We start from the raw sequence: 23,492 nt of genomic DNA on the forward strand, positions 1-23,492 counted from the left end.
ACAATGTCTTCCTCGGCTCCCGAGAGACAACCACCAACAACTCTATCACTACAACTGTATCTTCTTGGACTGGTTAGAATATGGAGCAATGTCTCATATTCCATCATTTGGAAACAACCCAATTTTGCTTCTAAGAATCCATCTGAGTAAAGAAAAAATCTTAAAACAAGATTCAGGAAAATGTGTGTGAGGGGGGGTGGGGATAGAGCTGGAAAGAAGGAACTGGGCAGGTAAAGAGGCCTATTTCATAGGCTCATCCAGATGCATTTGGAAATCATGCCACAGCTTTGGGAAGCCCATGGGTATGGTGGGTACCCCGGCCTCCCCAGTTCTTTCCAGGGTGGTCAGGCTCACAAGATCTAGACTATGCTCTAGCTGGTTGGTTGCTTTTTGGGTGGCCATTTTAGTAACACTAGCCCTGTAGACCTTCTCACAGCTTTTCAGGTGTGCCCAGCACATCACTATGTATTTACCTGGGAACACAATTTTCTGTTATGTAAATAATTCACTCGACAATGCAGTCCTGCTCTCACCCTGTGGGAACAGGAGCAGTCCCATGCCGGGGCAGTTGGACCGTGTAAGGGACAGGAGGGGGCAGCAGAGAGTAAGGGTTAGGAATCACAGCGAACTAGAACTGGAAAGGATTTTGAGAGCACATCAAGTCCAGTGCAGAAAAAGGCCCCTTCACCAGACCAGGGACTTGAACCCTGGGCCCTCAGGCTACCAACTGAGCTAGCCAGGCTCACAATATGAAGAAAGGGAATTTGAACCCTAATTTCCCAGAACAACCCATACCACTCAACTACCCATGGCCGCCACCAAGGATGCCCCCGTAAAACATCCCATCAGGGCTGTGTGCTGATCCCACCTTGTCCTATGAACTGGTCTCACCTGTTTGTACTGGGCACTGAGGCCTCTCTTTTCCCCATGGAAGATGTACAAGGCCCCGTGATTGTCGTTCTCCGTGGGGGCCCCGATGGCCACGTCCGTCTGTCCGTCCCCGCTGATGTCCCCGATTTCAGACATGCTGGCCCCAAAGTGCCCGAACGCCTGCCCCGTCTGGCCCTGTAGTGTGCTCCTATACTTCAGCGTCACCCCCTGCAGGCCAGATTCAAAGAGGCATATGGGTAATAGAGCAGCATTGACTGTGTGGGTGAGCGCCCCCTACTGAGCCTCTCTCAGCAACAGGGCACCCTCCAGCGCGGCACAGGGGCCAGCATGGACTGTCAAGCGAGCGCCTCCTTCTCCGAGCCTCCCGTCTCTCTCACAGGAGCATGGTGTTCATTAGACAATCTTTGTATTAAGCAGCCACCGTTCTTGTCTGTCTGTCACGGGATTTTCAACTTACGACTCCTGTGCACGCGCCGACACGGCCTGGCTCTGTGCAGCGCCGCACGGAGAGAGGAGCAGAGACAGTGGGAGCTGAGCCCGCAGAGCACGGGGAGAGGGGAGGGGAAGGGGAAGGAGGAGGCTGAGCCATCACAGCGCAGGGAGAGGAAACGGAGAGGGCTGAGCCCCCAGAGCACCAGGGTGGAAGCAGAGCTGCCCCCAAGATGGAATGGGCAGCTCTTGCCCGCTGCCCCCGAGCACCGGGAGGGCAACAACCTTGCAGATCTTAGGAGTGGAAACACACCACATTTAAGACTAAAAAGAATACATATAAACTTTTAAAAAAGACAATCTCTCTCAAAGCACACCAAAAGGGAAAACAGAGAGTTTTCAGCTAGAAATGTAGAAGAAAGATTGGACGGCTCACAGTTAGCAACTACCTTGAATCGTACTTGGCCATCGAATCTTTCTCCTACATTGGTAGCTGAATATGTTATCTTTAGTCTTTGGTGCGCATTTTTAAAAAGTTTTTAAAGTTTTATAGCTGTATTTTTTTCACAATATCCCAGCCCCAGAGCTGCCCACGTAAAACACGACCCTCAGCCCATCCGTCCTACCTGCCGGCTAACCGAGTACTCATAAACCCGCCCTCCATTCAGAGGTGTATAGAACGTAGGGGCTCCGATCAGAACCAGGTCCGTCTTCCCATCACTGTTGAGGTCCACAGCGCACAGCGAACCCCCGAAATATGAGCCAATCTGGAGGGGCAATGAAGTCACTCCATCTTAGTCACCTCCTCCATTTTCTTCCAGCAGCATCCCAGCACCTGCCCCCGTTCCCAGGTTCCATCCATCCTCTTCCCTCACCCCCCCTTTAGGCACAGCAGGTGGTGCCATTACTGTCAGTTTTCTGTCCACGGGGACATAGAAGCCAAGGTAGGCAGCATCTTGCTGAATGCACATTGTGGTGCATCTCTTTTTAGAGACTGTGCTTGCCCAAGTAGCACTATCTGCGCTCCTCTAAGTCACTGTCGTGAATCCTGCTCAGCTGGAATGCGTAGGCAGAAGATCTTGGAGAAGCATACAGTGTTCATGGAGGTGCAATCCTGCTCAGACCCTGTGCCTATTGTCAGTAATGTTTTAACCCTGTCTTCGTTTCTTTCGGTTAGTCTGATGAGTTCTGTCTAAGGATTGGTCTAAGCTAACCAATTCGGCTGGTATAGCTACATTGCTCAGGGACAGGAAAATCCATCCGCCTGAGCAATACAAGTAAACTTACCTACCCTGTGGGGCAGCTGGTGCTAGATAGATGAGAATTCTCCTGTCGACCTAGCAACTGTCTCTTGGGTATGTCTACACTGCAAGAAACGGAATTGCTGTGTAGACGCTCGCACTGTTATTCTGGAATAATGCTGCTGTGGGGATGCACCTTTGGGGAGGGAGATTACCTAGGCCAATGGGAGAAGCCTCCCGTTGGCAGAGGTATCCTCCTCACGGAAGGGTTCCACCTGTACAGCCTCAGCAGTGAGGAGTATTTGAGAGCAGACAAGGCCAGCTGAATATCAGGCACTGGGATGCTGGGGAGATGCCGACTCTCAGCTGCGGTGCAGTTCTCTAAACTCGTGAAAGTTTTCTCCTGCCCGAGTCCTTCTGACCCAATCTCACTATAACAGGGTGTCAGAATGGTACAGGCTTCCTTCAACACCGGCTCCACCCTGTGTGTCATGCTCCCCATACCTGCTCTCCTTCCTTCGCCCAGCTGGCTGCCCATTGCCCGCCATTGGTATCTCGGCTGAACAGGACGACTTTGCCGACGTGCTGGTAGCGAGGGGCCCCGACCACGTAGCTGCTCTGCCCATGGACGGTGATGACCTGATATGAATAACCTCAAAGGAAGAGAGGGACGCGGGGAGGTGAGATGGGAAACAGCCACACGACAGGGATCCCTTGCCCCGAATGGAGATGCATCCGCCACTTAGATGGGGCAGGGCCTGTGTGGCGTGGGGGGGGTTGTATTCACTCCTTTCACTTTGTTATGTCGGGTGTGATTCCTACTGTCCTGTGCTGCTCTGTTGTGACCCCATGTGTATGTGCCTCAGTTTCCCTGGGCCCTGCAGTGGAACACAGCTGGGGATAGGAATGTTGGGATTGGCTCTTCCTGAATGGGAAGCCGGCCCTGACTGCCCCATCTTAGCATGTACCCAGTAATAGCTCAGACTGTCCTGTAACCTGAGCCTGGGTGAAGGAGCAACCAGGTGACACCTTGCCCAGGAATCTGAACAAAGGCAGGGGCGGGGCTGGAGGGCTGGAGCCAGTTGCTGGGTGGGAGAGTTACTCTGGGCTGGGGGAGGATGCAGGGAGGGGGACCAGGGTGCTGGCCCTGGGCCTCCCTCTCCCCAAGGTGGATTGTGCTGGCTGCTCCTGGTTCCCTTTATTAGCAGCAAGTGGGTGCTACGCTGTGTCTCTGTCAATGAATAAACCTTCTGTGCGATTTGCTGGCAGAGAGGCAGGTCTGGCTGCAGAGGGGGGTGCAGAGCCTGGGTCCTTACCCAGGTAAGCATAATCCATGTCGCTGGAGGTTCTGGACACATTGATGAAGCTCGGCTCCCCGCTGGTCCCATATAAATATATCCCACCAGACCAGTCGTAGGCTCCCACCGCTCCCAGCACCGGCCCCTCCTAAACCGACATGCACGGCAAAGAGAGGGATGACGGATAATGCGCTGCCCAGGAGAGATTCACGAGATCCCCGCACCATCTGCAGCACAGCACGGCTCAGCGCAGGACAGGGGACAGCGGGGACTGCTGGGGGGGGGGGGGGGGAGAGCGCCCCCTACTGAGGCAACAAGGGAAAAGCAGCTCTCACGCCACTCCTGCAGGGGTCGCTGGGGCTTTCGAGTCACCCACAGGCAGCAGGGGGCCAGGAGATGCACAGGAGTGAGCAGGGCAGCAGAGCCAGCAGCTTTGCAGGCCCTAAGCCAGGCTCAGGATCCTTAGGCTGAAAGATCCATCAGGGCAGCGTGGGGCAGGCCCTAGGGCCAGGCGTCACTCACCGGGGACAGCAGGGAGCTGAATCCTGCCTGAGACATCTCCAGCTGGAAGGAGCTGCTGCTCTGGGACTGGGTGCCTGGGGGGATAGACAGCCAGACAGACACGGGAGAGACCATCATAGAGGGGAAAGGACCGGTATCCCTGCTCCCCAGAGCCAGCCCCTCCCCCCACCTTGAGGCTGGTTTCAATCCAGAGAGAAAAGAAGGTCGCTGTATCGCATCCCTCAGTCCTTTGAACCAGACAGGCCCCTGCCTGGGTGTCCCTGGATGGCAAATGTATCAGCAGTATTCATGGAGTGAGAGCAATAGGCAGATGTTGGATGGGGAAAGAGAGACAATATTGGTGCCTATTTGAGCTCTGGATTCCCAGCAGCCCCCTCCCACCTGGGCCTGGAGACACATCTCTAGAGAGTCAGGGCCAGTGCGGCCCCTGCCCTGACTCCGGTACCTTCGATGGCGAAGATCTTCTCCTGCAGCTGGCTCTGGATGCCCTGGAGGGCGTCGAAATTGTCCACCCGGAAGACGTGCTGGTCGGCGGGCACAGAGGCGATCTCTCGGAGCTCCTCTTGGGCAGCATCGCTGGAGAAGGCCTTGCCAACCTTCGCGGAGTAGAGGAAAATGCAGGGGAGACCAGGGCATCAGTGTCAGTCACAGCCAAGAGCCCTGGGCACATACCCACCCATCTAACCCTGGCCTATGCCCCCTTGCAGCACCCTGCATTTCCAGCCCAGCCGAGTGGGCACGTGGACTGGATTCCCCGCCTTAGACTGGACAATGCTGCTCATCTTCACCAAGCATGAGTGTGCGGAATCAGAATCTGTTCCTCAGTCAGGCTAGTGAAAGGCCGGCTCTGCGATAGCATCACTGGCCCAGCGCCTTGTCCCAACGCTTGTGCCCTCCCACACTTGAAGCAACCAACCTCCCCCCTCCACCCTGTTCCTGGCTTCAGACCTGCACCAGCTCTCTGCCTGGCCGCAGCTCACCCCAATGGCGTAGCGGGTGATCCCAGCTCTCTCCGCCTCGGGGATAACGGCTGAGTAAGGAAGTAGGTCGTTTTTCTCCCCATCTGTGATCACAATGAGAATCTTGGTGGCTTCATCTCGAGTGCCGCTCCCAGAAGTGAACAGCTCCTGCCTGGAAATGGAAGGAACACATGGGCGGGTTATCGCTGCAGCTTCCTCTCCTCCTAACTTAAAGCAAGGTCGGGGTTTGGTTGTGCCAGGAAGATGGGAAGTGCCAGGAATGGGACTGTTTTCCATAACATGCAAAGGGAGGGGCTGCAGTTCAGAGGGATGTGATCTGAGAGTGGCCACTGGGGGCAGTGATTGCAAGGGAGAGCCATGATGTGGAGTGGCCGCTGGGGGCAGTCGTACCACCAAGGTAAGTGGGGCCCTCCTGTCCAGGAGACAGCCTCTGCTGCCCCCCACCCCCACCCCGGAGGAACCAGGGGGAGGGAGAGATTCCCCCACTGGACTCTGGGGACAACCTGGAGGGTGGGGTGCGCAGTCCCTGCTGCCATGGGATGCCACCAGGCAGAAGTCAGCGGCCAACCCCACCTCCTACCGTGAGCCCCTCCTCAACCTCCAGCCCTCACTCACAGACCCTTCCATGACCTTGGCCTCCTGCCCGGAGCTCCCCACACCCCCAAGGCCCTGCTCTGACTCCTGCACACACACACACCCCTACAGCACCAGCTCCCTGCCCTGAAGGACCAAGGCAATGACAGGTAAATGTTCTACTTGATACATAATAGCACCTAGGTCCCACCCCCTGTTTTGGCATTGCCATATACAAAGTCCTCGGTGTCCTTGTCTCCATTTTACCAATGGGGAAACTGAGGCACGAAGTGGAGCTGGCTTAAAGTAACACAGCAACAGAGGCTCAGTGCTGGCCATAGAACCCTGAAGTCCTTGCTCCCAGCTCTGCCCTAACCTACTAGTGCCCACACCCCTTCCTGAGTCAGGGACAGAGCCCACCCATCCTGATGCCCACCCAGCCCATCCAGCTCTAACCACTAGTCCCCAGTCCCTCCCACAGCTGGGGAAAGAACCCAGGAGTCCTGAGTCTCTATATCTTAGCTTGCAAGTCATGGCAGCCCTTTCCCTATGGAGTTCGCACAGGGAGGGGGGGCGATACCTACACCACTTTCTGGATGGCGGTGGCCGTGTGTGTCCATCTGCGAAGCTGCTCAACTCTCCGGATAAGATCGTCCGGGTCATGATTTCTGCTGTACTCCGTGAAGTCAAAGTGCTCTTTAAATGTATCAGAATACTGCATGAGCGCGAACTGCAAAGGGGGGCGGGGAGAGAGAGAAACAGCCCGAGGGGCGAAGGGTCAGAGAAGCAGGAATCAGACTCAGTTAAGGGCTGAGGCAGGCGTTCGGGGGTTCCTGGTTTTGGATGCAAAATCCATTGCAGCTCCCTGCAGCACAGCACCCCCTAGTGCTGCCCTGGGGCCAGCCCTGCCTGATAGGGGCAGGTAAATAGGCAGGGTTCTGCCTCTGCTTGTTACCTGCGTGTCGGTGCCACGGAAACGCTTCATGATCTCAGAGAGAAACGTCTTCATCTTTCTAAAGTCCACGGGTTTGATGCTGCCCGAGCCGTCGATGAGGAGCGCAATGTCCATGGCCCGTTTGGGGCACTCTGAGGGGACGGGGAAGAAGAGCCGGTTGGATCTCTAGTGTCCAGACGTCCATTGTCCGGCCACACCTGTGATCCGGGATCCCGGTGGGTGCTCCCAAACTGGAGCACTGAGTGGGAAAAGCTGGGCCTATGCTGAGCAACTCCTCCCCCACCCTCACAGAGGCGCTGGGATGGTCGGACTCAGTGGAAAGAGCTAGAACAGATTGAAGGGCCCGTCAGGCCCAGTTCCCCCCCCCCCCACACACACACACACACCCCTCACCTGGCTGTGTGTCCGGGATGCGCCGGAGCTGCCGGAGGTTCTGGTCCAGGAGGAAGCAGTAGCCATTGAGGTGCATGTTCTCCCCGCAGGCCCGGTGCACCGTGGGGCCGCAGGCCTGGGGCACGAGAGAGGGATGAGGTCACTGGGCGCCCCTAGGAGAGCACTGTGGGGGTGGGGAGTCTGTTCCCTCATGGGTACACAGGAACCGACCCTGCCTCTGCCCCTGGAGAGAACAGAACCTGGGACTCAGCACCCGTCTCCCAGAGAGCGGACAGGGGTCATCACCTGGCTACCATGCTCCCTGCTATGGATGTGCCCAGTTACTGTGACATTACTCAGATACCCCCATCTGTCACAATGTCATCACACAGTCACTGTGCCCATGGCAACATCACCAATTTACCCCCATCCCTCACAACATCACGTCTCATGTCACCTAATTATCTGCTTTCCCCCCTCCCCCCAGACAAACCCATTCCCGTCATCACAGTGATGTTATCTAGTTACCACCTTCTGCACAGCGTCCTGGCACAGTCATTCTAGCGGCTAGCACCTGCCTACACACGCACTGTTATTCACCCCTCGCCACGGTAACAAAGTCGTGTTCCGGTGAGATTGACAAGAGCGGACAGAGTCTGTAGTTGTGGTCAGATCATTCGCTCTGACAATAGGGGCCTGCCTGTGTCATCTGACAATGAATTTCCTGGCTCACACCCCCGTAATATCATCGCTCTGGGAGGTTGCACAGTTGTTCTGCACCACCGGGAGGTCGTCAGGTTGGTCCCTTCTCTACGATGTCCCTGCGCTGACATTTCAGCCCACACCCACTGCTGGGGGGAGGAAAACCACCCACAGCCCGAGCCGCTGCCCCCCTCTGGAGTACCCACCAGGAGCTGGGAGCCATGGGCAGCCAGGGACAGTCCGAGGGACATGTTCACCGCGTCCAGGGGCCCTGCGAGGGGAAATGCGCCAGCACCAGGGTAAGAAACCTTGCGGTTGGACGTGGTTAGCCCTGCACGTCTGAGTCATTTCACCCCACCCATCCCACCAGCTATCGCCCCACCGGGGGGGCAGTGAAGGCAAATTGTTTCAAATCCCCGCTCCCCCCTTGCCCTGCAGTTCCATGGTACTAGAACCCAGAAATCCTGCTTCCCAGCCTCCCCGCTCACCCTGCCAGAGCTTCCTCCCCTCCCAGGGCCTGGGATGGATCCCGGGTGCCCCAGCTCCCAGCCTGCCCGTGCTGCCCCACCGCACCCCACAGCGCAGGGCCCTACTCTGGATGGGGATCTCCTGGCAGCGTCTGGTGCCCACGTCACACGTGTAGACTTTGCCGGTTTCATTCACGTTTCCCGTCTGCAGCGGGGCCCCGACAATCAGCCTGCAGGGAGAGAGCGGGGGTGGTGCAGCCCAGCCAGGCAGGTACCTCAGGGGCCATGGTGCTGCAACAATGTCTAGGATGGGGGTGCTGAGCTGTGCCCCCCTTACACCTGTCCATGCCCCTCCCTGCCCCCAGCTGGGGACAGATGGGGAGATCTGGGCCAGGGCCAGGCACAGAGCCCCAGGCAAGGGGCTGGCAGCAGCAGGGGGACCAGTAGTTGGGTCCCTGGGTCTGAGCACAGATCCTGGGGCTGGGAGCCCAGGCAGCAGGGGGGTCCCTGGCCATGGGCTGGTGGTGGGATACACCAGGCACATACACCAGGCACAAAATCAGGAGGTGCTGCAGCATCACCCCCATGTTCCTACTTCCTGCACCTCTGCCCGAGCAGGGGCCGTGAGATCAATGGGCCCAGGGTGCCCTGATACCAGGAATATTCCTGGCCCAGAGCCAGGCTGCAGCCAAACTGGCCACCTTGTGCATCCCTCTCCTGTGCCTCCCCTGAGTCCCCTGCCATCCCCACTCAGCCATTCTCTGCCCCCACTCCCCATGGATCCCTCCCTCCACACCCCGCCCCGCCACCATCCTCAGCGCAGTGGGGCTAGAGCAGCTTCCTCCTGCTGACTCCCCGTGGCTGCCGGCATGAGTGTCCCTGCGGTGGTTGGGGGGGAGCTGCTGGTGGGGGCAGGGCCCCCGGGCATTTTAAGTCACCCAGGGGCAGTAGGCATGGTCAGGAGATGAGTGAGGGGGGAGGGAGCGTGGGGGCAGCAGCCTCCAAAGACCCCCGGTGCTGCAGGAGCCACTGCCAGAGGGGGGTGCCCCAGGTAAGTGTGTCATCCCTCCTCCTCCCCCACATTTCCTTAGACGCCCCACTCTCTCCAGAGCCTGCCCCCTCTTCCCTTCCTCCCTCCTGTCTGCAAACTGCTTCCCCCCTCCTGCTCCAAACTCCCTCCCAAAGCCTGCACCCGACCCGCGATCCCCACCCCTCATCCTCCCTGCATCCAAACTGCCTCCCAGAGCCCACACCCCTCCCCCACCCCAATTCCCTCTCAGAGCCTTAGGCAGGTTGGGGGGGGGGAGAGGAAGACTTTATGGGGAGGGGCGCTGGGTGGGAGCCTGTAACTGGGGCCCTCCGAGCCCAAGTTCTGCCCTTACCCCCCAGCACTGGCCCCGCCGAACTGCACCACGCTCTGCCCGAACCCCGCGGCTGCCCCCTGGAAGGTGATGGGTCCGTCCACGTCCACGCTGAATCCACGGCTGGGGGCCAGCGCTGCAGGGGGGAAGCAGTCACAGATTACAGCTTTCCCCGGGGAGCGGAGGCCAGTGGGGGCTGAGGGGCCTGCCCCTCCTGGCTGTGGGACTGACTCTCCCCCCCCCCCCCCCGGGTTCTGCACCCCTCATCTCCTCCCCTTCCCAAATTGGGGACAGGAGTCCTGAGAGCCCAGCTGCTCCCATTCCCCACCGCTGTGGGCCCCCCCTCGCCCCGACCCACCGGTGGGCATCTCACCCGTGCACAGGCAGAGGAGCTGAAGCCAGGGGTCCATTCCCAGCGGGAGGGGGGTTGACTTCTGGGTGTCAGAGCTCTGCCGAGCCCACAGCTGAGTGCCAAGCAGGGGAACTGAGAGTGGGAGGCCGAACCCTTGGGAGGGAACAGGACTCCAGCCAATGAGAAAACGCTCCCGGAAGAGACAGACAGACACACCCCAGCGGCACTGACACCCGGGCACCTGCAGAGCTGCACCGAGTCACAGGTGCACCCAGAGACACAGGCCCCAAGCTCCACTGGGCTGCAGCAGGAAGCTAGTTGGGGTCAGGAATGTAGCTACGCTGAGCTGCTCCTGGAAGGGCCTTCGGGTCCCCACGTAGGCAAAGCTTTTCCGCCCACCGCCCCTCGCCCCGATCCAGCTGGGCCCTGGCTCCCCACACTGAGCGTAGGGACTCTCCTCACTAGGCCATTAAGCCGCAGCTAAACCCAGGTCAGAGCATCTGCATAAGGCATCCGAGCTGGTCCCACTGTCACAGGTCCACTGAGAAGGGGGGAAAACTGTGTGTGTCAAGGCCAGTGAGAATGGCCCACGCAGCTTTACCACACAGGAAGACAGCTACACGCTTAGATGTCAACACAGCCCCTAGGTGGCTACCACACACACAACCTGATACACATCTGAGATTAAAAAAACCCAACCTCACACCCGCCCACAGGGAAACAGCCACACACAAAGCTGTATTAACCAGCTTAGAAAGAACCAAATGCACAACCACAGTAATCTGCACTCAGACCTTCCCATTTACAATCCCCCCCCCTTCCCCCACATAAGGGTCCAGAAAACACACACACACACACACACACAACTTTTGGGATTCAACCTTTTTACCCTTTGGAGCCAGAGGATAGCTAGGCTTATTAACAAAGGCTTGTTGTATTGAGCCAGTTGTACCTCTGCACTGTATAATCTGCCCCCGTGTCCCACCCCAGAGGCAGCTGCATTTCAGTGCTGGGTGAGGGATCCCTGTACAAATGCACAGCCTGGGTTGCGCTTGGTTTTGGGCCGGTCGACAGGCATGCGGATATGAAAGACGGCCCCACTGAGTTTTTGGAAAGGGTACTAGGCTCTCTCTGTGGTTTCACCACTTCCCACTTTGCCAGGCTGGGCTAGTTCCGGGTGAGAATGGGGGGGTGGGTGCATGAAACCTGGGCTGGGCTCCAGAGTATAACAGGGGAAATTATAAATGAGATTGACTGACTGATTTCTGAGCTCTGCTTTTCCCTCTCCAGTTCTACAGCTCTCTGGCCAGGTCTGCACTAGAGCTTTTGCCTTAAAATGTCAACCCGGTGGGAGGAGGTGTGTGTTATGAGGACTGTTTGTATAGGGATCCCCAGTCACATCTGGGGTAGGAGCTGTATCACCCAGAACTGAGATGCAGCCGTTCCCACCTGACCACAGAGATCCCTCGCCTGGTGTGCCCTGCCTGGCTGGAGTCCTGTGGCCAGTTCCGGGCACCACACTTCAAGAAAGATGGGGAGAAACTGGAGAAGATCCAGAAAAGAGCAACAAGAATGACGAAAGGTCTAGAAGACATGAGCAATGAAGGAGGGCTGAAAGAACTGGGCTTGTTTAGTCAGGAAAAGAGAAGACTGAGACGGGACATGATAGCAGCTCTCAGGTATGTAAGGGTGTCACGGGGGGGGGGGGGGGGCGGGGAGCAGGGAATTGTTCTCCTTGGCCTTTATGATAGGATAAGAAGCAATGGGCTTAAACTGCAGCAAGGGAGGTTTAGGTTGGACATTAGGAAAAACTTCCTGCCTGTCAGGGTGGTTAAACACTGGAATAAGTTGCCTGGGGAGGTTGTGGAATCTACACCACAGGAGATATTTAAGAGCAGGTTAGACAAGTATCTGTCTGGCGTGATCTAGAGCAGTAGAACAGCGTTTCTTAAACTGTCTTCCACGGTGCCGCGGAGAACAGCAGAATTCAAAATGGCCACCCTTGAAGGGGTAGGCAACCTTTTTTTTGCTCAATAACTTTCCCCTGGCTCTTTTTGCCCCAAACTTGGTGTTCCTCATAAAAAAAAATATTGTATGGTGTTCCTCAGTCTTAAAAAGTTTAAGAAACACTGATCTAGATGGTGCTTGGTCCTGTCGTGAGTGGAGTTGAGGGGTTATTTATCGCAGAGTCCCATGCGTGGTAGTGCGATGCAGCTAGTTCTGGGGTGAGGCATGGCAGGCGTGGACACTATACATACCAGAAGCAGTCTATATATGGTATTCCTTTTGTAGCATACTTGATTTCTCTCTCCACTGCTCTCTAGACCTCACCTGCTTTGGCTCATTTTTTATTAAACTCATTTTCTATATTTAAACTTCCCTTTCCTCCGCCCTCAAGGAAGGCAGAGCCGGTGAACTCAGGAGGCCAGTTCTAAGCCCTTGTTTGCACCATTACATTTGTGGTCTGGGCACTTCCCTCCTCATGGTGCTGTCGGGCCAAAGCGGTTTGGGGTGATAAAAGCAAACCCTCCAGCATGTGCTCAGCTCAGACAAAGGCACAGAGGGGGATGAGCAAAGAGCTCTGCAGAGAGAGCGAGGGAATGGTCAGAGGGTCACAAGAGCAAGCACAGACGTGAGTTAGCAGAGAAGCAGCAGTGAATGACGGGAACAGAGACGGGCCGAAGCGCTGCATGCATAGTCACTGTGATCCTGGTGTCTGAGCACCTCACAGTGTCTGGCAGAGTTAGCATCAGACTGTCCTGGAAGGGGAAGGCAAATATCCCCATTGTACAGAAAGAGAAACTGAGGCATGGAAGTCACTTGGCACAGCAGGGAGCTGACGTCCTGGCTTCTATGTCTGAAGCTGGCTCCTGAGCCACTGGCCCATCCAGCCTCTGCAAAATTCATTAGCAGGCTGGATTTAACTCACTGGCAGATTCCCTCGGGCGTGTCTACACAGCAGCACGATTTCGATATAACACGGCAGGCAGCCACACAGCCAGCGTCTGATTTGGAAATTATTTCAAACTAATGGGCGGCTTATTCCGGAATAGTAAACCCACCTTCCACGCGGAATAATGCCGCTCTCAAAACCGCTCTATCAAAACAACGGGAGTGTGGGCGCTCCAGGGCTGCTAATTCACAATAGCCCCTCCCCAGAGCCATTCAAAATAACGACTCCCCAGTGCTGCCTGAGGCTCTACATCAAGGTAGCGCGCCTACATTAGGGGAGCCTGGCTCAGACCCATTTCGAGGCTTCCTGTGGACACACTACTTTGAAATCGTGATTTTGGGAGTTATTATTCCAAAATAACTTATTTCGAAAGACCCTTGTAGTGTAAATGTAGCCTTTGATGCTGATGATGGCAGGGGGAGGGATCTGTTTTTATGGCAGAATTCAGACTGCGGGTTTTTAAGATGTTACCCTTCCGATGAAGGAATTCCGGCCCAACCTTCATGCCGTTTATTAACAAGGTGCCTCCCAGATTTCAAACATCTGCCACTGCCCATAAAGACGACTCGACTCTTCGGAGTAGCTGCTGGAAAGGTCTCTGGGTCCACGTGGCCTGGTGCTGTAAAGGCTGAGGGATCCTGTTCTCACTGGCGGGGTCTCCCAACGCAAGATGGGGTGTGCAGGGCGCTCGCACATAGGACACAGGGTGAGCAGTGAGGTGTTTGCTGGATTCCTTAGGACTAGAGGCCATGAAAAAAGCTGGTTTATAAAGGAGTTTAGCGACATGGTGGCTCTTATGACAGGCCTGACAAAGAGGGGAAAATGGGACACGCCTATGAAAAATGGCTGTCAGAGCATAGAAGATCCTTTATTTAAAGAGCCTATTTTAGTCAGCCCTGATTTTAAAAACTGCGTATGCTGAGCTATTTCCCTAGGAGGGTGGGGAAGCAGAGGAATGGGTTCATTGGGGAGGTGGTAGAATCTCCTTCCTTAGAGGTTTTTATGGCCCAGCCTAAGAAAGCCCCCACTGAGATGATTTAGTCAGGGTCAGTCCTGCTTTGGGCAGGTTTTTGGACCCCATGACTCCTGAGGTCTCTTCCTAGGATTCTATGATTCCAACTTTATACCCAACTTACGTGTCTTTATTTTAACAAAATGTGTTACTAAAACAATGTTTTAAATTCTAATTACCTCTCTGCTATTTGTGTTTTCTCTACGAAAAAGGGCAAATATAGAGCCAACCTATAGAGAAAGGAAATAAGGGCAACTTGGAGAATTACAGACCAGTTAACTTAACTTCCGTACTAATTTGTTATAGTCCTTTTTGGTTAAAACACTTGATGGAATTCCCAGTTTTAAAAATGTACTAAAAAAAGAATATGGAGCAAATAATGATGCAGTTAAGTTGCAGACACCTAATAAGTAACAGCCAGTATGAATTTATCAAAAACAAATTAGTGCAAACTTTCTTTGATAGGGTAACAAACCTTGCTCCTGGGAGGAAGCTGTAGGTGTGGTATATCTCGACTAAGAAAGGAATTTGATACAGTCTTGCATGACTGTCTTATAAACAAAGTAAGGAAATACAACCTGGCTTGAGCTAGTATAAGGTGGGTACGTAATAGACTGGAAAACCATTCCCAGAGTGTAAATATCAGTAGCTCTCAGTCGAGCTAGAAGGACATATCAAGTGGGGTGCTACCTGTCCCGATGTAGAAAAAGGCATAGAGAGTAAGTTTATATGGTTTGTGGATGATACCAAGCTGGAAGGGGTTGCAAGGGCTTGGGAGTACAGGATTAAAATTCAAAATGATCTGGACAAATAGGAGAAATGGTCAAAAACAAAAAGCATGAAAAGTAGTGAGTCAAATGCAAAGTTCTCCAGAAGAAGGAACAAACAGCTGCCTAGGAAGAAGTGCAGCAGAAAGGGATCTGGAGGGGAGGGGGGGTCATAGCAGACCACAAGCTACATAAGTGCACCATGTAACACTATTGCAAAACAAGTGAACGTCATTCCTTGATGTATGAGCTGAGTGTTGTAAGACAAGAGGACTCATTCTTCCTCTCTACTCTGCACTCATTAGGCTCAGCTGGAGTCCTGTGTCCAGTTCTGGGCCCCACATTTCAGGAAAGGTGTGGACATGCTGAAGAAAGTCCAGAGAAGAGCAACAACAATAATTAAAGTCTAGAAAACAGGACCTGCGAGGAAAGATTGAAAAAACGGGTTGTTTTGTCGGGAGAAGAGATGCCTGAAAGGGAATTGCTACTTGCACAAAATTCTGTTACTTGCTCTCTTTTGGGGCACCCACCCTTACCCTGTTCCCCCAGCTCGGGACATAACTTTCCATGGGTTTGCAGGGCCAGCAAAAAAGCCTTACACAGTAATATCCTCAACCTCTGTTTATTAACAGTCACCCAAACCGGAATACACCCGTTACGCATACAATGCTCATGACTTCCCAATAAGGCACATGATCGTTTCCCTGCTGGCCAATCAGGTTCAGGGCCATCTGGGGGAATCCAGTTTCTGCATGCTGTCATCGGCACAGGGTTGAGGTCTGGCTGGTGGGATCTCGGGGCTGCAGGGCCGGCCCACAACATTTTGACACCTGAGGTGGGGAGCTCAAATGATGCCCCCATGCCTCCTTGCTGCACCAGCAGCAGACACAGTTTTCTACACTCTGGGTCTTAGTGGCGCCCCCCACCCACAGTCTGGCACCTGAGGCGGCTGCCTCAGGGTAAGGCCGGCCCTGCGGGGCTGTGCCCTGAAGAGGTTTCTCAAGAGCTTTCTTTTGAACCTGTTTATATAGTGCAGTCTGAATCTTGCATAGCTCTACCTTGACAAACCATTCTCTCCTACAGGGCTACTTAACATGTGGCCCATGGCCAGCTTGTTTGTGGCCCGTGGGGCCATCCAAGCATGCCATTAATCTGCTCTCTGCTCATGGCTCTCAGAGGTCGACTATCCCTTGTCCCTGAGCTCCAGCCCTTTCTCCAACCATCGCTCAAAATGTGAAGGCTGGTTTTGAGTACATCAGAAGCAGGAGTCCTAGCAAGGCGGGAGTGGACCCACGGGATAAGATTGTTCAGCGCTACTCAACATGCAGCCTGCGGGCTGCACACGGCCCACAACCCATTTGTGGTCCATGGTTTACACTGGGTTCAACTCGTGGCCCGTGGCTGGGAGCCAAAACAAAAAAGTGTCAATACTATGGTCTTCTGTTAGTGTGCGTTTCAATAATTAAATTCCTGGTCTGTCATTGCACATTTAGGGTATGTCTAGACTGCATCCCTCTGTCGGCAGGGAATGCAGATTAGACAGGTCGACATTGCAAATGAAGCGGGGATTTAAATAGCCCGTGCCTAATTTGCATAAAAATGGCTGCCATTTTTGCTGACTCTGCACTTTGTAGGCAAAAGAGGCCGTCTAGAGGGGGATCTGTTGAGAAAGAAAGCCTTTTTCGACAGCTCCCTTATGCCTCCTGCAAAACCAGCCATTTTATGCAAATTAAGCGCGGCAGAGGGATGCAGTCTACTCATACCCTAGAAGTGCTGTCATGAGGGTGGAAATTGGGTCAATGTTGCATTTTATTAATATCAGCAGAACTGACTTAAATGGGGCCTGCGTGTTGTGTAGTCTTGCCTTAATCTTTGCATTCATGCCCCTCAGTGTGAAATAAGCTATTTGCATATATTTACATATATATTTGCATGTATATGCAACCACACTTAAGTTGGGGCCCATGGCATGTGCTGTATCATTGTGGCCCCCGGGGCTTCCAAAGTTGAGTAGCCCTGGTCTACTATACATTTTAGAGAGTTTGTCTGTTTCCTCAAGAGCTCCTCCTAAATTGTAAGAGTGAGGACCATCAAACTGGGTAGGCAGCTTCCTCTTAGCATCCCTTAAAGCAGTGGTCTCCAACCTTTTTACACCCAAGATCACTTTTTAAATGACAGACCAAGCCAAGATCTACCGCCCTGCCCCTTCCTTGAAGCCCCGCCCTCTCTATTCTCCTCCTCTCCATCACTTGCTATCCCCAATCCTTATACTGCTACTTTAAAAAAAAAATTCCCCCCATTCCTCACAGCTACTCACCTGTGCTGTTGCTTGGTGAGTAGCTGCTCCTCAAATGAGGAAATCTAATGTAAATGTACTGCGCAGGCGCGCAGTTCAGAGAGGGCTCAAGAGCTACTCTTAGAGCCTCCGAGATCTACCGGTAGATCGCGATCTACTGGTTGGTGACCACGGCCTTAAAGCAAGGGTAGGGTTTGGATGTGCCAGAAAGGCGTGTTGTACCTGGAATGGGATTGCTTCTCATAAGCCACACAGAAAGGAGACGGAGACGAGAAAGCAGAGGAAGGCCAAGGGGCGAGAAGTCAAAGTTAGAGCAGTTCGGACGGGAAATGAGGGGAACGTTCTCACCAACAAGGGCAAACAATGTGCGGAACAGCATCCTAAGGGCCATGCTGTCTGTCCAGAGGGCTTGGAAAGCATCTTGGGGAAGCTGCTTGGTGAGCAGGCCTGAGGGGTGAGTCAGGAAGAGGAAGCCGACCGGGAGCGAGCGTGGGGAGAGAGCCAGGCGGTGACAGGAAGCGACTGCTACGCTGGGGCGTTGGCCGCGCAGTGGGAACCCTCAGAGCAGCCAGTAGGCGGCGCCAGCGAGCGACGAGCCGAGTACCCTGCGGCGATCAGTCGTACAGGTGATATTGTTCCCTCGCGTGGCCCAGAACCAGTCCTGGAGCTGACAGCATGGCCCCTTTCCCTCCGACACATGCACCCCACGTCCTGGGGGACCGGAGACAGATCACGGTGCGAGCTTGGCTTTATTAGATGTTCCCCAGTGGCCACCCAAGGGTCCGACGGAGGCGGGAACCCTGGCACCACACAGAGCACAGCAGAGAATGAGGCTCTGGGAGCTCCATCCATGCTCTGAGAGGCCCCCTGTGCCCCACTCAGCTCACAAAATAAACACACAAGTGGGGAAACTGAGGCGCAGAGCAATTTAGCACCTCTCACGCAAAGGCACTAGACCCCCTTCTCCCAACACCGGGGAGTCCTGGCTCCCAACGTCCCTCCCCTGCTCTAACCACCGGACCACACTTCCTTCCCAAAGCTGGAAGAGGCCTGGCTTCCACCCCCCACCCTAACCCACCAGATGCCACAGCCCTCCCAGAGTTAGAGGTAGGACCCAGGAGTCCTGGCTCCCAGCCCCCATGGACGCTCTGCAGGGTTCCAAGTCCAGCTTGTCACTTTGGGGTCTGGCTCTGGAGCTCTGCGGGGGGAGGGGATGTGGGCGGGGCTATTGTTTGGGGGCGTCAGGCGGAGGGGGGGCGCTGGCAGCCTCGCTCTGGGCAGGGCCCGTTTCATCGCCCCCCATCTTGTCCTTGTATTGGCGCTTGAAGAAGCCGAGCTGGAAGGAGACAGAGGGGAGATGGGGAGATGTTGGTGGAGAGAAACAGGACTCAGGCCTGGTGGCAGTCCCCAAAGGAAAGACTATCCTCATCCCCCACCAGGCAGGAGAGCCACAGTCCCCACCAATGGGGTGATGGGCTGTGGGGGAGGGGTTTGAGCCCTGCCCCCCTCACCTTGTAGAGGACTGCGGTGATAAGTGCCAGCAGGACCAGGCCTCCCACGCTGCTGCCCACGATGATGGGCAGGTAGTTATAGACCTCGGAGTTCTCCACCACCGTGTGCACCTGGGGAGAGGAGCCTTGAGATGGGGACTCAGGAGTCCTGCCACCATCCCCCACTTCTGATTTCAACCCCCAGACTCCACTTTAGAATCACCGAACTCTAGAACGGGAAGGACACCACCTAGATCATCCCTGATAGATATCTGTCCATCCTGCTCTTAAATAACCCGTGATGGAGATTCCACAACCTCCCTGGGCAATTTATTCCAGTGCTTAATCACCCTGGGTATGTCTACACTACCCCGCTAGTTCGAACTAGCGGGGTAATGTATGCATACCGCACTTGCTAATGAAGCCCGGGATTTGAATTTCCCAGGCTTCATTAGCATAAGCGGGGAGCCGCCATTTTTAAATCCCCGCTGCTTCGAACCCCGTGCAGCGCGGCTACACGGGGCTCGAACTAGGTAGTTCGGACTAGGGTGCCTAGTCCGAACTACCGGTACACCTCGTTTCACGAGGAGTAACGGTAGTTCGGACTAGGAACCTAGTCCGAACTACCTAGTTCGAGCCCCGTGTAGCCGCTCTGCACGGGGTTCGAAGCAGCGGGGATTTAAAAATGGCGGCTCCCCGCTTATGCTAATGAAGCCCGGGAAATTCAAATCCCGGGCTTCATTAGCAAGTGCGGTATGCATACATTACCCCGCTAGTTCGAACTAGCGGGGTAGTGTAGACATACCCCCAGACAGATAGGACGTTTTTTCTCAAGTCCAGCTAAACCTCCCTTGCTGCAGTTGAAGCCCATTGCTCCTTGTTCTATCCTCAGAGGCCAAGATGAAGAATTTGTCTCCCTCCTCCTTGTAACACCCTTTTAGATACTTGAAAACCGCTCTCATGTCGCCTCAGTCTTCTCTTTTCCAAACTAAACAAGCCCAATTCCCTCAGCCTTCCCTCCTAGTTCATGTTTTCTAGACCTTTAATCAATTTGTTGCTCTTCTTTGAACCTTCTCCAATTTTGCCACATCTTTCTCAAAATGTGGTGTCCAGAACTCGACACAATCCTCCAATTGAGGCCTAATCAACTCAGACTAGAGCGGTAGAATGACATCTCGTGTCTTGCTCATAACACTCCTTTAATGCCTCCCAGAATCATGTTTGCTTTTTTTACTACAGTCTCACACTGTTGACTCATGTTTATCTTGTGGTCCACTATGACCCCTAGATCCCTTTCTGCAGGACTCCTTACTAGACAGTTGCCTCCCATTCTGTATGTGGGAAATAGAATTTCTCAAAGACAAGGGACAGGAGACCTGACTCCCAGCTCTAACCACTAGACCATGCTCTCTCTGTTCCGGCACGGTCACTCTGGTACCTGGCGCTGGACAAATCCCTCCTTCTGGGTGTATTTCTTCTCCTCGTATTCAATCCGGGCCTCGCTCACCAGGGTCACTTTCTGCTGCAGAGTCTGGAACAGAGAAACTCCCTGTCCCTGACCGGAAATGACACCAAACCACCCAGAGCGTCACCCCAGGGGTCCCAGAGCAATTGACAGGCTGGTTGTACAGAAGCAATCGCTGGCCCAGCACTGAGATGCAGCCACCTCTGGGAAGGGCATTGGGGTGTTCACAGGGGAGGGGGTCCCTCGCCCAGCCAGGAGGCAGAGGCAGCTCTCGTACCTGGGAGACCCACTGGAAGCCGACGTTCCCTTTGATCATGAACTCCAGCGGCTGCTGCATTGCCAGGGAGGCGATTGTGCATCGGATCTTCTTACAGGCGGCCACGGAGCAGTTCTGGTGGAAGGATATCGCCGGGTGAGGCAGGGATGTGCAGGGACTGGGCATGGCCATGGGAGTCTGGGTCTGTCTGTAGCAGGAGGCCTTCCCCCAGCACAACCCCTCACTCGCTGTCTGTGTTCATGCAGAGGGAAAGGGGCTGCTGGTACCACACTGGCCTGTACTCACCAGCAGGGGGCGCTCGCTCATCAGCTTCACAAAGTCCTTTGATCCAGGTGTTCCCACCTCACTGGTGCACTGAGCCAGCTGGGGCTAAGCCAGGAGAGAGACATAGAGTTAATGGGGGTTCAGAAATGGGGCTTTTGAGCCCAGGAGGGGGCACTGTGGGGCCTGTTCCAGCAGGGGGCGCTGTGGGTGACAGCCGGTGTCACAGGGCCCATCTCACACACACAAGCCCAGGGAGAGGCAGGTACCTTGGAGGGGACGACCTCAGAGGCGTCCCACACACGGACCCCGTTCAGCTCCACGGGGAACTGGAACGTGACCGACAGGGGGACGCTTCGCTGCCGCAGGTTCTTCACCTGGAAGAAACAGACTCCCCATAGGAACTGCAGGGAGAGAACCCGGCAGCTCTGACCCCCAGACTCTGGCTCTACCCCTCAGACCCCGCTCCCCTCCAGAGCTGAGGTGAGAACCCAGGAGTCCTGGCTCCCTGCCCACCCCGCCTCCCTGTGCTCTAACCCACTAGATCCAGATCAGGCAGTTGTATTCCTGCCTCTTCCTCTGAGCCCCCCCCCCTCCCCCCGCTCCACCTCACACACTGTGTGACCGGCCTCACCTCGTACCGATGTGTCACTGGTGCGCTGATCTCTACCGCCTTGGTGGAGAAGTTGACGTACTTGGTTGACTCCTCAAGGCTGGGAGAGGAACGAGAGAGACGGGAGTGAGATGGTGATAGAAATGTAGTCTGGATGCGCAGGAATATCTGGACTTGGTTAGGTCCAGTAATGGTATAATCCCATAGTCTCCTATAGACAACCACCTAACCTCAAGATGATTCTTACCAACAACCACAGGACATACCACACTAATACCAACCCTGGAACCTTCCCTTGCAACAAACCCCGTTGCCAGCTTTGTCCACATATTCACTCTGCTGACACCATTATTGGACCTAACCAAGTGAGTTATAAGATCAAGAACACATATTCCTGCGCATCCAGAAATATAATTTATGCTATCATGTGCCGAAAGTGTCCGTCTGCTATGTTCATTGGACAAACGTCCCAGACACTTCGCCAAAGGATCAATGCCCACAAAACAGATATTAGACAGGATCACAAAGAAAAAACAGCTTCTTGCCATTTCAACCAGAAAGGACATTGTCTCAACGACTTGATTACCTGCATCCTGCTTCAAAGGCCTTTTAAGACTTCACTTCAAAGAGAATCCTCTGAACTGTCATTCATGCTTAAATTCGACACTTTACACTCAAGTCTGAATAAAGACTCTAATTACCTTACCAATTACAAAGATAGCTTCCCCAATAATTACCTCTCATATCATTAGCTCACAGACATTTACCTCCCCTCCACATTCCTCTTCTGTTCTGAAATTTGATTTGTCCTTTTCATATGTGTTCATTTTTTTAAATTGTATCCTTTGGTATATATGGTTGTGACAATTTTCTTCCACTATTTGATCTGAGGAAGTGGGTCTGGCCCACGAAAGCTCATCACCTAATAAACCATCTTGTTAGTCTTTAAAGTGTTACATAGTCCTGTTTTTTGTTTCAGGGAGTGAGATGGGGAGAGGTGGGGAGTGACAGTGGGTGTTATGTCGAGCAGGGGGTGCTGTGTTGCAGGAAAGGACTCAGTTGGACACTTGGCATAAGCTGAGACCTATGACCAAGCGCAGCACTGGTGGGTGCTTTGCTTCAGGGATCATGGGGCCCAGCAGGGGGTGCTGTGTTGTAGGGAACATGAAGGGGGCCCAGAACTGGGGGATCTCCCAGGCTCCGTCCACACTGTAGCCTTCTTCTGCAAAGGCATATGCAAATGAAGCGTGGCGTGGGATATGGCCATGCTTCATTTGCATAATTAATTAGCAGCGGGTATTGCGCAAGAGGCTTTTGAGCAAAAAGGAGCTGTGTCCATGGCTCCTTTTTGCGCAAAACCTCCTCTTGCACAAGAGCCGTTCTTCCTGACCAAATGAGGAAGAGCAGCTCTTGCACAAGAGGGGATTCTTGCACAAAAAGGAGCCATCTACCCAGCTCCTTTTTGCACAAAAGCCTCTTGTGCACAAACAGCTGGTAATTAATTATGCAAAGGAAGCACGGCGATATTCCACTCCATGCTTCATTTCCATAAGCTTTTGCGGAAGAAGGCCACAGTGTGGATGTAGCCCCAATGTCTCTGCACTGACCTACCTGGTGAGGATGATGAAGATGCCGTACTTGACCGGCAGCTCCGCCCGGTGAACCATGCGCTTGGCGACGGGGCCGCCGTTGTCACTGTGGGGAGGGGAAGGCAAAGGAGAGACGTGAGAAGATGCAGCCAGATAAAGTACAGGGAAAGTGCACCACAGGCCTCTGCCCTGCCCTACTCCATGCGCTGCACCCCCACTATCCTCCCCCCACATTGCTCCTACACCACCCCCTGGCCCTGCACAGCCCCTCACCTGCTGGCGCTGGCCGTGATCTGCAGCCTGTCCCCCAGGTCGGCCTCAGAGGAGACGTCGAAGGTGGCGATGAAGACGGCCTGGGAAACACACAGGGGGTGAGAGAGTCGCTGGGCTCGGGGCCTGGGGAACTGCCAGAGACTGCGGGGGAGGGGCTGGCACAGAGGTTTGGGGGAGGGGCTGTGGTATGAACTGAGATGGATAAATGGGCCCAGAGAGGCAAAGCTGCTACCATGGCCCTGGCCCTGCCCAGCATCAAACAGCCTGAACCAGGTCTGGGATCCCGAGACCCCAGCCGGCTTCGTGCCACGGCAACGCCCCATGAACCGTCCTCTTAAAGACCCCAACAGGGG

The 23,492-nt window shown here is 54.5% G+C and overlaps 1 protein-coding gene across 2 annotated transcripts in view; it reads right to left on the minus strand.

The window, feature by feature from the left end:
* LOC102457786 (integrin alpha-D-like) overlaps nucleotides 1-23,492 on the minus strand; it is a 69,251-nt gene that overhangs the window by 12,845 nt on the left and 32,914 nt on the right. The window contains exons 23-31 of one of the 2 annotated variants that reach the window (XM_075928879.1): nucleotides 23,140-23,219; nucleotides 22,889-22,972; nucleotides 21,299-21,377; nucleotides 20,934-21,041; nucleotides 20,689-20,772; nucleotides 20,404-20,517; nucleotides 20,100-20,192; nucleotides 18,683-18,793; nucleotides 15,482-18,507 (exon numbers count right to left, since the gene is read on the minus strand). In XM_075928879.1, coding sequence (XP_075784994.1) covers nucleotides 18,397-18,507; nucleotides 18,683-18,793; nucleotides 20,100-20,192; nucleotides 20,404-20,517; nucleotides 20,689-20,772; nucleotides 20,934-21,041; nucleotides 21,299-21,377; nucleotides 22,889-22,972; nucleotides 23,140-23,219 — 864 coding nt within the window. In that variant the 3' untranslated portion in view covers nucleotides 15,482-18,396. Of the gene's footprint in view, nucleotides 1-15,481; nucleotides 18,508-18,682; nucleotides 18,794-20,099; nucleotides 20,193-20,403; nucleotides 20,518-20,688; nucleotides 20,773-20,933; nucleotides 21,042-21,298; nucleotides 21,378-22,888; nucleotides 22,973-23,139; nucleotides 23,220-23,492 lie in introns of those variants that run through there. The other variant, XM_075928880.1, reaches the window with a different exon arrangement.

Source organism: Pelodiscus sinensis, chromosome 4 (assembly GCF_049634645.1).
Source record: "Pelodiscus sinensis isolate JC-2024 chromosome 4, ASM4963464v1, whole genome shotgun sequence".
In the NCBI taxonomy this organism is placed as follows: domain Eukaryota; kingdom Metazoa; phylum Chordata; order Testudines; family Trionychidae; genus Pelodiscus; species Pelodiscus sinensis.